This window comes from Oratosquilla oratoria, chromosome 15 (genome assembly GCF_046742065.1).
Source record: "Oratosquilla oratoria isolate Oo_2021 chromosome 15, ASM4674206v1, whole genome shotgun sequence".
NCBI lineage: Eukaryota > Metazoa > Arthropoda > Malacostraca > Stomatopoda > Squillidae > Oratosquilla > Oratosquilla oratoria.
In genome coordinates, this window is record NC_134791.1 from 5,052,369 (window position 1) to 5,068,652 (window position 16,284).

At 43.8% G+C, this 16,284-nt stretch overlaps 1 protein-coding gene across 3 annotated transcripts in view; it reads right to left on the reverse strand.

The window, feature by feature from the left end:
- Positions 1–3,841: 3,841 nt before the first annotated feature.
- Positions 3,842–16,284, reverse strand: part of Rab3 (RAS oncogene family member Rab3) — a 295,748-nt gene continuing 283,305 nt past the window's right edge. For all 3 annotated transcript variants that reach the window (XM_076198483.1, XM_076198484.1, XM_076198485.1), the window contains 2 exons: positions 12,798–12,969; positions 3,842–5,275 (listed from right to left, as the gene is read on the reverse strand). In XM_076198483.1, the coding sequence (XP_076054598.1) occupies positions 5,135–5,275; positions 12,798–12,969 (313 nt within the window). In that variant the 3' untranslated portion in view covers positions 3,842–5,134. The remainder of the gene's footprint in view (positions 5,276–12,797; positions 12,970–16,284) is intronic.

Here is a 16,284-nt window from a genome sequence, read left to right on the forward strand (position 1 = left end):
AAGGCTCTCTCGTTTCTGGAAACGACAACAACAACAACTTCTTCCAAACTCTGATCTCGCAGACTCTTACGAAATCAACTCGGGACAAAAATGAAATTACTATAGTTAATTCTTTCCTTTTTTCGTTTTTTTTTTTTATGTTGGTCAGTACAAGGTAGACTTCTTCTTCAGCCAAGAGACCTCAAGAGGTCTGACCTCCCAGAAGCTTTTGGTGCAAGGATCCTTTGCCGAAGAATTGGTCAGTACCAGGTAGACTTCTTCTTCTTCAGCCAAGAGACCTCAAGAGGGCTGACCTCCCAGAAGGTTTTGGTGCAAGGATCCTTTGCCGAAGAATTGGTCAGTACCAGGTAGACTTTGTCTTCAGCTAAGAGACCTCAAGAGGTCTTACCTCCCAGAAGCTTCTGGTGCAAGGATCCGGCGCCAAAGAATTAGTCAGTACCAGGTAGATTTCTTCTTCTTCAGCCAAGAGGCCTAAAGAGGTTTGACTTCCCAGAAGCTTCTGGTGCAAGGATCCGGCGCCAAAGAATTGGTCAGTACCAGGTAGACTTCTTCTTCTTCAGCCAAGAGACCTCAAGAGGTCTGACCTCCCAGAAGCTTCTGGTGTAAGGATCCTTTGCCGAAGAATTGGTCAGTACCCAGTAGACTTCTTCTTCAGCTAAGAGACCTCAAGAGGTCTGACCTCCCAGAAGCTTCTGGTGCAAGGATCCGTCGCCAAAGAATTGGTCAGTACCAGGTAGACTTCTTCTTCAGCTAAGAGACCTCAAGAGGTCTGACCTCCCAGAAGCTTCTGGTGGAAGGATCCGTCGCCAAAGAATTGGTCAGTACCAGGTAGACTTCTTCTTCTTCAGCCAAGAGACCTCAAGAGGTCTGACCTCCCAGAAGCTTCTGGTGGAAGGATCCGTCGCCAAAGAACTAGGCCTTACTAGAGCTACCTAGTAGAGTGTCCTACCGCACGGCCAGTTTAATTCCTGGGTACCACACCCCAAATTTACACCGATGCCATTTTGTGGGAATTTTCCACAAATTTGTGGGAGAAATTTGCTCATATGGGATGTTTTATGAACAAATCATATGTTGCAATGAACTTGTCTGTATATAATAATTCCTTCTTCTTGTGGGGAAAATGTGGGAATCCAAATTTCTTTGTGGGAATTTTTTGGAAAAGATCTCACTCATTTGTGGAAACTGGCATAGATCACAGTGGCAGAACTGCCCTAGAACCCGTATAGTAAATACAGAAATAACAGTTTTGCACAAAGGTTGGCAAAAAAAAAAAAAAAAAAAAAAAAATCACATCTTCAGATTCTGATGTCAATAGATCAAGAGCAGTGGAGGAAATACGGTCAGATTTGGAGCCCCGTGGACTGGCATTCGATCCCCGGTCCGAACCCAGAATGAGACTTTTGGGGTTCTGCGGTGCCTGCTTTCAAATTCCTACACATTTAGGGGCTTCCATTGAAAAAGAACTCAAAACTTCAAGTTGATTATTACATTAGATGGAAATATGAGTTGTCAAAATTGTTTGCTTACTATTTTGCTCAATACAGATCAGATTTTTTTTTCGAATTGATAAATGTGAACACACTGATGTTAATATCACTAGCAGAAATAATTTTGTAATGAGGAACGTGAGAACGACAGCAACACTCGTGGTGTCTTTCGAAAGAGATATGAAAACAATTTTATATAAAGCAGTTACCCTTTGCTGAATGGTCTTGCCATGAGTATTTCATTCTGGCTGGCGCCATATTCTGGCTGACTCCATATTCCGGCTGGCGCCACATACTGGCTGGCGCCATGTTCTGGTTGGTGCCATATTCTGGCTGGTTTCAAATTCTGGCTGGCGCCATATTCCGGCTGTAGCCACATTCCGGCTGGCGCCATATTCTAACTGGCGTCACATTCTGGCTGGCGTCATATTCCGGCTGGCGCCATATTCTGGCTGGTTTCAAATTCTGGCTGGCGTCATATTCCGGCTGGCGCCATATTCTGGCTGGTTTCAAATTCTGGCTGGTGCCATATTCCGGCTGGCGCCATATTCTGTCTGGCGCCATATTCTGACTGGCGCCACATACTGGCTGGCGTCATATTCTGACTGGCGCCACATACTGGCTGGCGCCACACGATACCATTAGTTGCTAGGAGCTCGTTCACTGTCTAAAGAAACACCACAAGAGGACAGAGTCTTCACGAGTTCGACTTTTCGCTTGTTACGACTTTATCAATGACAAAATAATTGATAAAGTTTTAAAAAGCCAAACGTCTTACTAATCAAGGATTCGCCTTCGTATGGCGTTTCTTTAAATAGACTTGTCGGTAACTGCCAGTTACGTACAACTCGTTCACTGGCCAAAAGGTTGAAAGGGAAATGTGTTTTTGTTCGCAGATGGGCCTGGAATTCTCGCGTTTATATCCCAAACGAATCCTTGAGTTTTATCTTCCAGTAAGGGATCAGGTAGAGAGTCTGCCTTTGGGGATCCTTGCAGTCTAACACAGAAAGATACGAATCTCAACGCCATGGAAGTGACGTTCAAAGAGACAGTCACTGGTGCCATAAGATAGGAAGGAATCTTCCAGGAGATTGTCGCCAAAAGAATGGCATTCCATCCAAAGATTTTTTTTTCTATTAATAAAAAGGGGAGGGGGTATCTCCTTAAGAACCCTAACCAGATGCCAAGATGACGTGTAATCAATTTTTTTTTTTTTTTTAAGGATTTCAAAATTGATTTTTTTAAGGAAGAATGCATACCACACCCTGGAAAAAATTAAAATTTCTGAAATATTTCCAAAGCGTCATCAGTTAGTGATCAACTTGTTCCATATCATAATCCAAGTGAGTCTGCAGGTACAGCATTCTGTTTTCGTTTTGAAACACAGACAGTGAACAATGGGAATGAAAAAAAGAATCGGTTTAGTATGCGATTTCTGTGGGCTCTTAAACTCCTTCCTTGTGAGTAAATACTCTTCACACAGCAGGAATTAATTTCATTCTCACCTCTTAACCCTTTCAATACAGAAACATTTACATATTTTATTCTGGCTGGAGCTTTGGTGCAGCTGAGGTGCCTAGCCTCCCCCCCCCCCCGTTACACAAAATTCCCTTCCCCTCAACCTTAAAAAAAAAATATATATATATATATATATATATATATATATATTTATATAATATATATGTATATATATATATATATGTATATATATATTTATATATATATTTATATATATATATTTATATATATATATATATATGTACATATATATATATATATATATATATTTATATATATATATCTATATATATATATATATATATATATATATATATCTATATATATATATTTATAACTGTTATGGAATGGTTTCTCACAATTCTGGATTAAAAGTGTTTATTTGATATTTGCGAATTGCATGAAGAAAAAAAAATCTGAGTTACTAGCAACTGCTATTCCGAAAAGAGGATTGCAAATTTGAAAAACAAAAAACTCCAAATGACTGGAATATAGGCTAAAAGACTCGCTTGGTCTTTGATATTGGGAGACGAGGAGTACTCAACCACTAATTCCATTCTCAAAAGAAAAGTACTAGAAGTGAGTTTTTTACACCATATGCTTCAACTGAAAATAGTAAGACATGCAGTTCCTTTCTACAAAGTCCTGTGCCTCTCTTTAGCTAGATACGACCCATTCTATCTAGATTTACTAACAGATTTCAAAACCATCCTTCCTTTATCCAGAAACGAAAGGGCCTTAGTTAAAAGTCATATGCCGCAACTTTGCCTTACAAAACTCCTACATACACGTAGCAGCCGTTATTAATTAATTTCTCTAGAATTCCCAAGTGATGCTGTAGCTTTTTTTTTTTTTTTCTCACAAGTACCAAATAACATTGTAGCTTTCTTTGCAGGTACCAAGTAAGTTGTATACTGAGCCTAACTTCATGTGCAGACTACCAGGAATAGGAAAGTCTAGCTTACCCGAAACCTCTTACGCTGACATCCTCCACGACATAGTAGAGACTTACCGACCCAGAACAAGACCAAATATCTTAAGCCATTTTTCCTAATGCTTTAGTTCCCTTCTTCGACATCTAGATATTTCTCGCTATTAAGTCAAAAAAAGAGTCGACAGATGGAGCTGACCTTGATATTCTTTTCTTTCATTTTTCATTTCAATTCCTTAAAAAGATTACAACTGTTCTTTTCGAAGTCAAAAACTCGGATCAAACAGTCTACGTAATTGAATCCGCTTCACTAAACCTTACGAAGCAAGAAGGCTCTAGAAGACATGTATACACCCTAAGACTCCGGAAGGCCTGAGACCTCAGCAGTCTTAATACTTCGAAAGGCCTAAGAAAGACTTAGACTTGGCTGGGTCTAAGACTTCGCAAAATATGAGATCTCAAAAGCCTCTAGACTCCAGAAACCCTAAGGCTTATGAATACCAAAGACGTTGATGGGTCTAAGGCTTTGGATAAGAGGAGATCTTTGAAGTCTTTAAGACTCCAGAAGGCCCGAGGCTTGTAACGACCTAAGACTCTGAGGGGTGTAAGACTTCGCAAACGATGAGATCTCAAAAGGCTTAAGACTGCAAAGAGCCTGAGGCTTGTCAGGGCCAAAGACTCTGAGGAGCCAAAGACTTTGGGGAAAATAGGATCTAAGAAGCCGCAAGACTCCGGGAGGCTCAAGGCTTATGATGACCAGAGACTGTGAAAAGTATGCCAAGGAAATGAAGAAGGTGTTCTTGATGAGAGAGTGGTGGTAGCTGATAGTGACAATGAAGACGACTAAGAGGAGGGCAATGGGAAGGGTGAAGGAGGAGGAAGAAGACGAGGAGGTGGAGGAGGAGGAGGAGGAGGATGAGGATGCGGAGGAAGAAGTTCTTTCGCTTCCGGAGCTGGAGTTGGAGGAGGAGGAATCATGAGATGAGTTCGAGAAGGACTTGAGGGTTCGAGTGTAACATGATACTGCTCGGGGGAGAGGGTCCTGTGCTGGGGTTTTGGTCACCGATTTCTTGTTGTTGTTGTTGTTGTTGTTGTTGTATCTGGTGTGACGCGTTGTGGTGCTGTAGCTGTTGTAGATGTAGTTGTAGTTGCTGTTGTTGTTGTAGTTGTTTCTGCTGCTGGGGTTGATGATGGGTTAGCACTGACAGGACCCGTTCTGGGGTTGGGGGTTTTCTGTTAGCCTTGTGCCTTTGTTGGCGTTGACGAGGTTTGGGTCTGAGTCCAAACTCTCGGACATCTTGTCGCAAATGATGTCCACCAGTCGCTCGAACACAGCCTGTAAAACACGAACATCAATAAGTATAAATGTACAGAAGAAATAACTTGAACGCGTGATTCTAGTATGCAGAAAAACCACTAGGAAAATAACAGAAATGAGACCGAGCGCTTTCGTCTATTCAGACGTTTTGGAAATGTCTGAATAGACGAAAGCGCTCGGTCTCATTTCTGTTATTTTCCTAGTGGTTTTTCTGCAAGTATAGATGTGTATACATATATATTTATACATGTACACACACACACACACACACACACACACACACACACACACACACACTCACACACATGCAAAGTAGGCCACTTGGAAAAAAGACACTAACGAAGCAGAGTGCTTTCGTGTATTACATAAAGTGCAAAAAGTACTTTTTTGCACTGGATGCAATATATGAAAGCGCTCTGTTTCGTTAGTTTCTTTTTTCCAAATGGTCTACTTTGTATAAGTTGAACACACGTACCCGTGTTCTTATTAGCGCGCGCACACACACACACACACATACACACACACACACGCACACACACACACACACACACACACACACACACACACGCATATATATATAATATATATATATATATATATATATATATATATATATATATATATATATTAGTAAAAGAAGGGAGCAGGTTTTCTGTAATGCATATAGAGTTAAATACGACAGCATTGCCGTAATTAGATTTCTCCTCGTGATTTCTATTTTTCTGATTAAGATTTTGCCATTAACTGGGTGAACAGACACTAGGTCTCCGTAGTCTTCCATTTCGGCAATGTTGTCGTTTATAACTATATATATATACATATATATATATATATATATATATATATATATATATATCTGAAGTGAATCGCTTGTAACAGCGAGAGTCAAACAAATAGTTTCCGACAGTCGCCCTAGGAATCGAACCGGGGTCTCGCTCATCGCTATACTACTACCTTACCGACTTAGCCTTGGGAGCTTTCACGGCTTCGTCGTTTGTCACCTAGTGAAACCCCGGTTCGAGTCCCAGGGTGACTGTCAGAAATTGTGTGTGTATATATTCATATATGTATATATATATATATATATATATATATATATATATATATATATATATATATATATATATATATCACTGGTGAGAAATGTAGTGACACATTTGTAAATCACAACTAATACCACAGTCGGACGAAAGAAAGAGTTGAGTAAGCGAATCTATATATTTCAATTGCTAACTGCAATCCTCTTCAGTAGTACCATCTTTTCTTCGTCCGACTGTGGTGTTAGTTGTGATATATATATATATATATATATATATATATATATATATATATATATATATGTGTGTGTGTGTGTGTGTGTGTGTGTGTGTGTGTGTGTGTGTGTGTGTGTGTGTGTGTGTGTGTGTGTTGAAATCAAATATAACAACAGAAAAACGTTCATTATATAATTCATCTTCAATCAGTTCAGAAAAAAGTACTAAAATAAGAAAGGGAGGAAGATGCGATATCAGATAAAAAGGAATTTGTTATTTTATCGACATTCTGGGTTATATTTAATCCCCTTTTGTTTTTCAAGATTTGATGGGGCTGAGTCTAGATCCACCCAGGCCTGACTAGACCCTTCCACTTCCCCCGTCTCCCCAATCCACCTTCCGCTTTTCCCGTCTCCCCAATCCACCTTCCACTTCCCCCGTCTCCCCAATCCACCTTCCGCTTTTCCCGTCTCCCCAATCCACCTTCCACTTCTCCCGTCTCCCCCAATCCACCTTCCACTTTTCCCGTATTTTCATTTCCTCCTCCACCCATCCACCTTCCATTCAGACGCCGTCTCTACTTATGAACCAAACTAGGATTTTTTTTTTTTATCATGATTATTTTGTTATTTTTTCCTCCTCTGCCTCCCATACTCCCCCTCCCCTCCCCTTCCCTCCCTCTCTCCTCTCCTCCCCTCCCTTTTTCCCCTCATCACTCCCATTCCCTCACCCTCCACTTCTTATCTCGACTTCTTTTTTATCTCTTTCCCTCTGGGAGGGGAAGGAGTGGGGGGGGGATAAGACAAAACTTTTTTATCAAATTCTCCCTCCCTTCCTCCCTCCCTCTCTCCCTCCCTCCCTCCAACTCCACCGTGTTTCTTCGCCTTGGCCCCTCCTCCACCTTCCAATCCACAAAGTGGATTTCTTTGACCAAAAAAGTGGAGTTTTCCTCTGTTGCAATCACACGAACTACAGAAATCGTCTTGATAAATAATCCTCCCATGCAGGACCCCCGGACTGTCCCGTGCGTGATGACGCAGCCTATGTAGCTCATCCTGGTTGTTTGGAGAGTGTTGAGCGTCATGGTCTACCTTTGGGGGGTTTGAATCGAGTTCGAATCCCGTGTAATCATCTCGACCCGAAACTGATTACATGTCGATGAAATGCGACGCTGGTGTACGGCACCTCTAATGAATGCCGTTGCAGAAAGGGCTTGCTTAGTTATGAATGTGCAACTCGAACAAATGCCTAACGCCTTTCTCGGAGATCGAACTCACTGCTCCATATATATATATATATATATATATATATATATATATATATATATAATATGTGCATATGTGTGTGTGTATGTATATCCAAATTAAGCTAGTTTTGTTGTATCAGAATAATCAAAGAAATGAATAAGTGATACCGTTGGAGGGTAAAGGCCAAACACCTTCTCCCCCTCCCCCCCCCAAGAAAAAAAAGAAGAAAAAAGAAGAAAAAAAAAATCCAGGACCCTTGCTAACAATTCTGTCTGTTTTTCTCGTATACCTGCGGGCTGGGTGGTTGAGCCAGTCGCCAATCAACGCTTTTTACTCTCTCTCTCTCTATCTCCATCTATCTCCCTGTCTATATCTATTTCTATCTCTGTCTAAATATACCTGTCTCTCTATATCTGTCTGTCTATGTACCTCTTAACATCTATCTATATCTATTTTTCTCTTTCTCTATCTCTCTATCTCCCTATCTATCTCTATCTATCTGTCTATATCTATATTTTGTCTCTATATAAATCTATCTGCCTCTCTATATCTGTCTCTCTATCTTTATCTCTTAACATGTATCTATATCTATTTTTCTTTTTCTCTTTTTCTCTGTCTCTTAATCTCTCTCCATCCATCTCCCTATCTATCTCTATCTATCTCTCTGTCTATATCTATTGCTATCACTGTCTATCTAAATCTATCTGTCTCTCTATATCTATCTATATCTCAACATCTATCTATATCTATTTTTCGTTTTTCTCTCTTTTACCTCTCTCTCTTAATCTCTCTCTATCCATCTTCCTAGCTATCTCTCTCTTTCTCTTTCCCTCTATCTATCTCTTTCCCTCTCTCACTTACTTTCTATCTTTCTCTCTCTCTCTTTCCCCTTATCTCTCTCTTTCTCTTACTCTCTCTTTTTCTTTATCTCTCTCTTAATCTCTCTCTATCCATCTTCCTAGCTATATCTCTCTTTCTCTTTCCCTCTATCTATCTCTTTCCCTCTCTCTCTCTCTCTCTCTCTCTCTCTCTCTCTCTCTCTCTCTCTCTCTCTCTCTCTCTCTCTCTCTCTCTCTCTCTTTGCGCCATTCTTCTTTCAATTTCGCAAGTTTCCCCCCGCAGCTCTCATCCCTTATTATTTCTCTTTTTTATTCGGACTAATTATCTCAGGTCTGACTTAATTAGGCGGTCCCTCTTCTTGATAGCGTTTTCCTCGGCCCTGCTCGGTCCTTCTTGTGTCCTTCTCCGGGCCTTCCTCGGTCCTTCCTCGGTACTTCATCGGTCATTCCTGTATCCTTCTTCGCTCCTTCTTTTTATTTATTTATTTATTTATTTTTATTTTTTTTTTTTTTTGGGGGGGGGCTTCATCTGTCATTCTTGTGTCCTTCTTCGGTCCTTCTTCGGTCCTTCCTCAGTCCTTCTTCGGTCCTTCCTGTATTTTTTTAGCTTTTTTTTTGGGGGGGGGGGCTTCTTGTGTCCTTTGGGAGGGGAGGCCTTCTTGTGTCCTTCGGTCCTTCTTCTGTCCTTCCTCAGCCCTTCTTCGGCCCTTCTTCTATCCATTCTCAGTACTTCTTCGGTCATTCATGTATCCTTTTTTAGCTTTTTTTTTTGGGGGGGGGGCGGGAGTAGGGCCTTTCATCTGTCATTCTTGTGTCCTTCGGTCCTTCTTCTGTCCTTCCTCAACCCTTCTTCGGTCCTTCTTCGGTCTTCTTGTCCACTTTTGTGTTCTTCTTTGGTCCTTCTCCTGTCCTACTTTGGTCCTTCTCCTGTCCTTCTATCCCTATGTCCATCTTCGGGCCTTCTTCTGCCTTTCTTCGATCCTTCTCCGGGCCTTCTTGTCTCCTTCTCCGGTCCTTCTTGTATCCCTCTTCGATCCTTCTACGGTCCTTCTTTGGTCCTTCTTCGGTCCTTCAGTCCTTCTTCGGTCTTTCTTTCTGTACTTATGTCCTTCTTGTGTCCTTCCTCTACCCATCTTCGGTCCTTCTCCTATATTTCGGTACTTCTTCGGTCCTTGTTGTGTCTTTCTTCGGGCCTTCTTGTGTCCTTCTTCGGTCCTTCTAGTGTCCTTCTTCAGTCCTTCTTTTGTCCTTCTCGGGCCTTCTTCGGTCCTTCTCCTGTCCTTCTTCGGTCCTTCTTCTATATTTCGGCCATTGTTCGACCTTTGCTGTGTCCTTATTCAGTTCTTCTAGTATCCTTCTTTGGTCCTTATTGTATCCTTCGGTCCTTCTCCTGTCCTTCTTCGGTCCTTCTTGTGCCATCGCCTTGTTGCTCTTTCCTGTTTCCTCTTGTTTTCCTTTTCCTCTCGAATTTTCTCTTTTTTTTTCTTCTCTTTTTGTGTGTTTTTATCCTCAGAGTTTGTCTTGTATTTTCTCTTTTCTCTCTGTCTGCCTGCTACTCTATCTACCTACCTGTCTGTCTGTCTGTCTGTCTCTCTGTCTACCTGCTACTTTCCCTGTCTACTTTCCCGTCTGCCTGACTGTCTGCTATTCCGTCTCCCTGCCTACCTGTCTTCTTGACTTCCTGTCTGTCTGTCTGTCTGTTTTACTGTTTAACCTCTTACGGTGGTTGATTGTTGGTGAAGTTTACTGTCTCACTGTTTAAACCTGTCTAACCTTTCAACTAATTAATATTTGCATCTCTCTATCTATATAGATAGATGTATAGATATATAGAGGTCTCTCTTTATTTCTCTTCCTCTCTCTCTCTTTCTCCTCTCTCTCCCTCTCTTTCCCTCCCTCTCTCTTTCTCTCTCTCTCTTTCTCTCTCCCCCTCCCTCCCCCTCTCTTTCTCTCTCTGTCTCTCTCTCTCTCCCTCCCTCCCTCTCTCTTTCTCTCTCTCTCTCCCTCCGTCTCTCTTTCTCTCCCTCTCTCTCCCCCCTCTCTCTCTCTCCCTCTCTCTCCCTCTCTCTTTCTCTCCCTCTCTCCCTCCCTCCTTCCCCCTCTCGTTCTTTCCATCTCTCTCTCTCTCTCTCTCTCTCTCTCTCTCTCTCTCTCTCTCTCCTCTCTCTCTATTTCTCGCCCTCTCTCTCTCTCCCTCTCTCTCTCTCCCTCCCTCCCTCCTTTCCTCCTTCTTTCTTTCCATCTCTCTCTCTCTCTCTCTCTCTCTCTCTCTCTCTCTCTCTCTCTCCTTCGACAAAAACTTGTTCGTGACCATGTCACCTGAATGAAATCCTCTGACGCAAATCTGAATAAAATCTACAAAAAATAGAAAATAAATTCACTTCACATCCCACTATTTTGCAATTCCGCCTCCCACTCCCCTCCTTCCTCTCTCAAAACACCTCATCCACTCCCCAACACTCCTCCCTCAACACGCTTGGAGTCTTTGCCATCTCCCCCCTCCCCCCTCCTCCCCTTTACCATCTCTCCACCGCCCTTCTTCCTCCACCTCCAATCTTCTTCCACCTCCTCCACTACCATAACCACCACTCCCCAGTTTCTCCACCTGGACGTGGATGGTCGTTTGGGATTGTTCTTCTAACCTCACGTGAAGAACAAGTTTTGCTGAACATTTTTGTTCTTCTCAAACACACACACACACACCCCTCCCCGGTTTTTTTTTTTTTTTTTTTTTTTTTATTCTATTCTGTGTGATTCCCGGACCCAAAATTACATTTTGCCAAACTGTTCCCCAAAATGCGTCGCTTAGGCTTTGTAAAACATGAACAAAAATATCTTAACATATGTGTGTGTGTGTGTGTATGTGTGTGTGTGTGTGTGTGTGTGTGTGTGTTGTTGCCGTTGTTGTTCTTGAATTAACGTTTGTTGTCGAGAGACTGTTTGCTATTCTGAGTAGGTTGTTCTTCTTTTTCTTCTTCTTCTTGAATGGGCGTTTGTCATTCTTGTTCTTGTTCTTGTTCTTGAACAGGTGTTTGTTGTTGCCGATAGAACGTGAGTGGGCGTTTGTTGGAAGGGGGCGGAGCTAATGCAATACTAGCAGACCATCATGACAAAACACCCCCTCAGTCAAAACCCCCCGGTCAAAATACCTTCTCTGGTCAAAACACCCCCGTACGAAACATAACCGGTCAAAACAACCACCCCCCCCCCGGTTAAAACCCCTCCGGTCATAATACCCCCTCCGATCAAAACACTCCCCCGGTCAAAACACACCCGGACGAAACACACCCGGAGAAGACACCCCCAGGTCAAGAAACCCCCCGAACAAACCCCAGGACAAAACATCACCCTCCGGACAAAACACTCCTGGAAAAAACATCCCCCTCCGGACAAAACACCCCATCTGGACAAGACACCTCTCCCGGACAAAACACCCTCTTCTGGACAAAACACCCCCTCCGGACAAAACACCCCCTCCGGACAAAACACCCCCTCCGGACAAAACACCTCTCCCGGACAAAACACTCCCGGACAAAACATCCCCCGGACAAAACACCCCCCGACAAAACATCCCCCTGACGAAACAACCCCTCCCGGAGAACCCCCCCCCCTCGGGCAAAACACCCCCCGACAAAACATCCCCGGGTAACCCCCCCCTCCCCCCCCCCGGGAAAAACATATTCTGCTTCTTCCCCTGCAGTGCCTGGCCCTCCACATCAATGAATAAAATCATCTGGCGACAAGTGACGTACCTCCACAAAAATAGATCTCTCCATTCATCCATATACCAAAGGCTTTTCCCCCTTATAAGGGAGGTAGCCAAATCAAAGGCACGTACCTACTCCCACCCAATCCACTCCCATCCACCACCCTTGCCTCCCTCTCTTCTTAGCTCCTCATGGATGAAGGGTCATCCCTGTATCCCGCCCAATGCCCCCATATATATATATATATATATATATATATATATATATATGTGTGTGTGTGTGTGTGTGTGTGTGTGTGTGTGTGTGTGTGTGTGTGTGTGCGTATGATATATCACACAAGAAACCCACAGTAGGAGAAAATAAACATCGAATAAAAGAAGATTCTATATTTCGGCTACCAACTGTAGCCCTCTTCAGGAAAGAAGAGGGCTTCAGTTGGTAGCCGAAATATAGGCGAGGTCACGTCACGTCAGATCGCCCTCGAGAACACTGACCTTGACGTTAATGTTTTCCTTGGCCGAGGTCTCGTAGAACTCGAGGCCCAGCTGGTCGGCCAGCTGCTTGCCCCGCTCGTAGGAGATGACGCGCTCGTCCTCCATGTCGCACTTGTTCCCCACGAGGATGACCTGCGCGTTGTCCCACGAGTACGTCTTGATCTGTGTGCACCTGCCGGATAAAACACTCGGGTTAGCAGTGGTGGTGGTGGTAGGGGCTGGTGGTAGTGGTGGTAGAGGCTGTTGGTAGAAGTAGGGACTGGTGGTGGTGGTAGCGGCTGCTGGTGGTGGTGTTGGTAGGGGATGATGGTGGTAGTAGGGGCTGGTGGTGGTGGTAGGGGCTGGTGGTAGAGGCTGGTGGTAGTAGTAGGGACTGGTGGTGGTGGTAGGGGCTGCTGGTTGGTGGTGGTAGTAGGGGATGACGGTGGTAGTAGGGGCTGGTGGTGGTGGTAGGGGCTGGTGGTAGTGGTGGTAGAGGCTGGTGGTAGTAGTAGGGACTGGTGATGGTGGTGGTGGTAGCGGCTGCTGGTGGTGGTGTTGGTAGGGGATGATGGTGGTAGTAGGGGCTGGTGGTGGTGGTAGGGGCTGGTGGTGGTGGTAGGGGATGGTAGTGGTGGTAGGGGCTGGTGGTGGTGGTAGGGGCCGGTGGTGGTGGTGGTAGGGGTTTGTGCACCTGCCGGACAAAACACTCGGGTTAGTGGTGGTGGTAGGGGCTGGTGGTGGTGGTAGGGGCTGGTGGTAGTGGTGGTATGGGCCTGCTGGTGGTGGTAGGTGTTTGTGCACCTGCCGGAAAAAACACTCATGTTAATGGTGGTGATGGTGGTAGGGGCTGGTCGTGATGGTGGTGGTGGTTGGAGTTTTTGATGGTGGTTGGTGGTGGTGGTTGGGGATTGTGATGATGGTACTATGGGTTGGTGGTGGTTGATGGTGGTGGTGTAGGAGGGAATGATGGTGGTGGTATGTGGTTGGTGGTGATGCTGGTGTTGGTAATGGTGATGGTGGTAATGGTGATGATGGTGGTGATGGTAATGATGGTGGTGATGGTGATGAACGTGGTGATAATGGGGGTAATGATAGTAGTGACGGTGGTGATGCTGTGATGTGGGCTTGTGATGCTGGTGGGGGAATGGATGGAGATGTTGGTGGTGGTTGTAGGGGTTTGTAGTAGTGGTTAGCGGATGGTGGTTGTGGTTGGCGGTTGGTATGTTGGTGGTGGTGGAATGGAATGTGGTGGATGGGGGATAGATGGAAATTGTGGTTGTGGTAGTAGGGTTTTGTGGTGATGGTTGGCGGTGGTGGTGGGTAGATGGAGTGATGGTGGGGAGTGAAGGAGTGGTGGGGATGGAGATGGATGGAGATGATAGTGGTGGTTTGCGATAGATGTTGGTGATGGTAGGATGGAGTGGTGGTGGTGGTGGTGGGGTGGATTGATGGTGGTGGGGTGGATTGATGGTGGTGGGGTGGATTGATGGTGGTGGGGTGGACTGATGGTGGTGGGGGAGGAAGTGGTGTCGATAATGGAATGGTTGGTGATAAAAGTGATGATAGACAACATTTTCACACTGAATAAGAATCGGACAAGAAATTATGGTCTCAAACTGTCAGAAAATAGATTTAATTTGGAAATGGGTGGAAACAACTTCACCAACCGTGTAGTTAATGAATGGAATAAACTTCCTGCAGAGGTAGTGCAATGTAGTTCAGTTCGAAGCTTTAAGATTCATTTACATTAATACCTAAGCAAGATGCTGTAATGCCTGCCATTTATTTTATATTATTTGTTTGTTATTATTTGTCTATTACTATTTATTTGATTATTATTTATTATTATTTATCTGTCAATTCATTATTATTTACTATTTACCTGATTGATTATTATTTAGCTTTACCTATTTATTTATATTATTTATTATTATTTATATTATTTTTATTTATCATTATTATTAATTTTTCGCATTCGATCTAGTCATGGACCAAAAGGTCTCCTGTTGGCATACTCCTCCATTGTGGAGATAGTAGTTTCCCTTTTAAGGGAAGGGGGAGGGGATTTCTCCTTCTCCCTCCTCCCTCCCTCCCTCCCTCCCTCAGTTGAATGAAATCATCTGGCGGAAGATAGAACACATACAAGTCCAGGTAGAATAAAGGTTAATTGGGTCACACGCACACACACACACACACACACACACACACACACACACACACACACACTCGATGGCGCAGTGGTTAGAGTTCCCGACCGCCACTACGGCAGTCCGGGTTCAAATCGCGCCTAGGGCTGAAATAATTTCAGTAACGTTCAGCTGTGAGTCGTTACTCCAACTCTCGTGGGCGGGGAGTTGGGTGTGTGTGTGCGTGTAAGGTTACAGCATTACCCATAGATCGGTCATACATGAGTTCTGAGCTCTCTTCCGGGAGGGAAATAGCTGTCGATCACGAGTCCAACGCGTGATCCAAGACCATGGTGAATAACACACACATACAAGCACATACATATAAACACACACACACACACACACATATACACAAACACACAAATACATACACACACACACACACACACACACACACACACACATATACACAAACACACAAATACATACATACGCGCGCGCGCACACACACACACACACACACACACACACACACACACACACACACACATGCATAGTCTGTGCTGTATGTCATCTCTTTTGTGCACCTGGCCACGTTATGGACCAAAAGGTCTCTGTCCCTTGTTTCCCATTGTAGACCCTGGGCCTTCACAACCACATGATTGATTGACGGATGGGTTGATTGATGAGTTGATGGGTTGATGGGAAAGGCAATCAGAGTCTCGCAGTTGCACGGAGTTGCCGCCAGAGATTTCATCAGAGGCTCGCTTGCCGTCGTTTGGTTATTACTCTCTTTCTCTCTTTTTTCTCTCTCTTGAGAAAGGATATCACCAGAGGCTCGTTTGCCGTCGTTTGGTTATTACTCTCTTTTTCTCTCTTTTTTCTTTCTTTTGACAAAGGATTTCATCAGAGGCTCGCTTGCCGTCGTTTGGTTATTACTCTCTTTTTCTCTTTTTTTTATTCTCTCTTTTTCTCTCTATTTTCTTTTTTCTCTCTTTTGACAAGAAAAAAAAAAGAGAATGACACAAAAAAGAGGAGAAATATATTAGTGTCCTTAAGACAATCGATGACTGTTTGGGGTCCTTTTTAATGATGATGATAATTATTACAATAGCCCAGTGTGTGTGTGTGTGTATGTATGTGTGTATGTGTGTGTGTGTGTGTGTGTGTGTGTGTGTGTGAGTGTGTGTGTGTGTGCGCATGTGTATGTATGTGCGCGTATGTGTGTGTGTATGCTTGAGCGTGTGTTTGTGTGTGTGCGCGTGAGCGTGTATGTATGTATGTATGTGTGTGTGTACGCGCATGTGTATGTATGTGCGCGTAAGTGTGTGTGTATGCTTGAGCGTGTGTTTGTGTGTGTGCGCATGAGCGTGTGT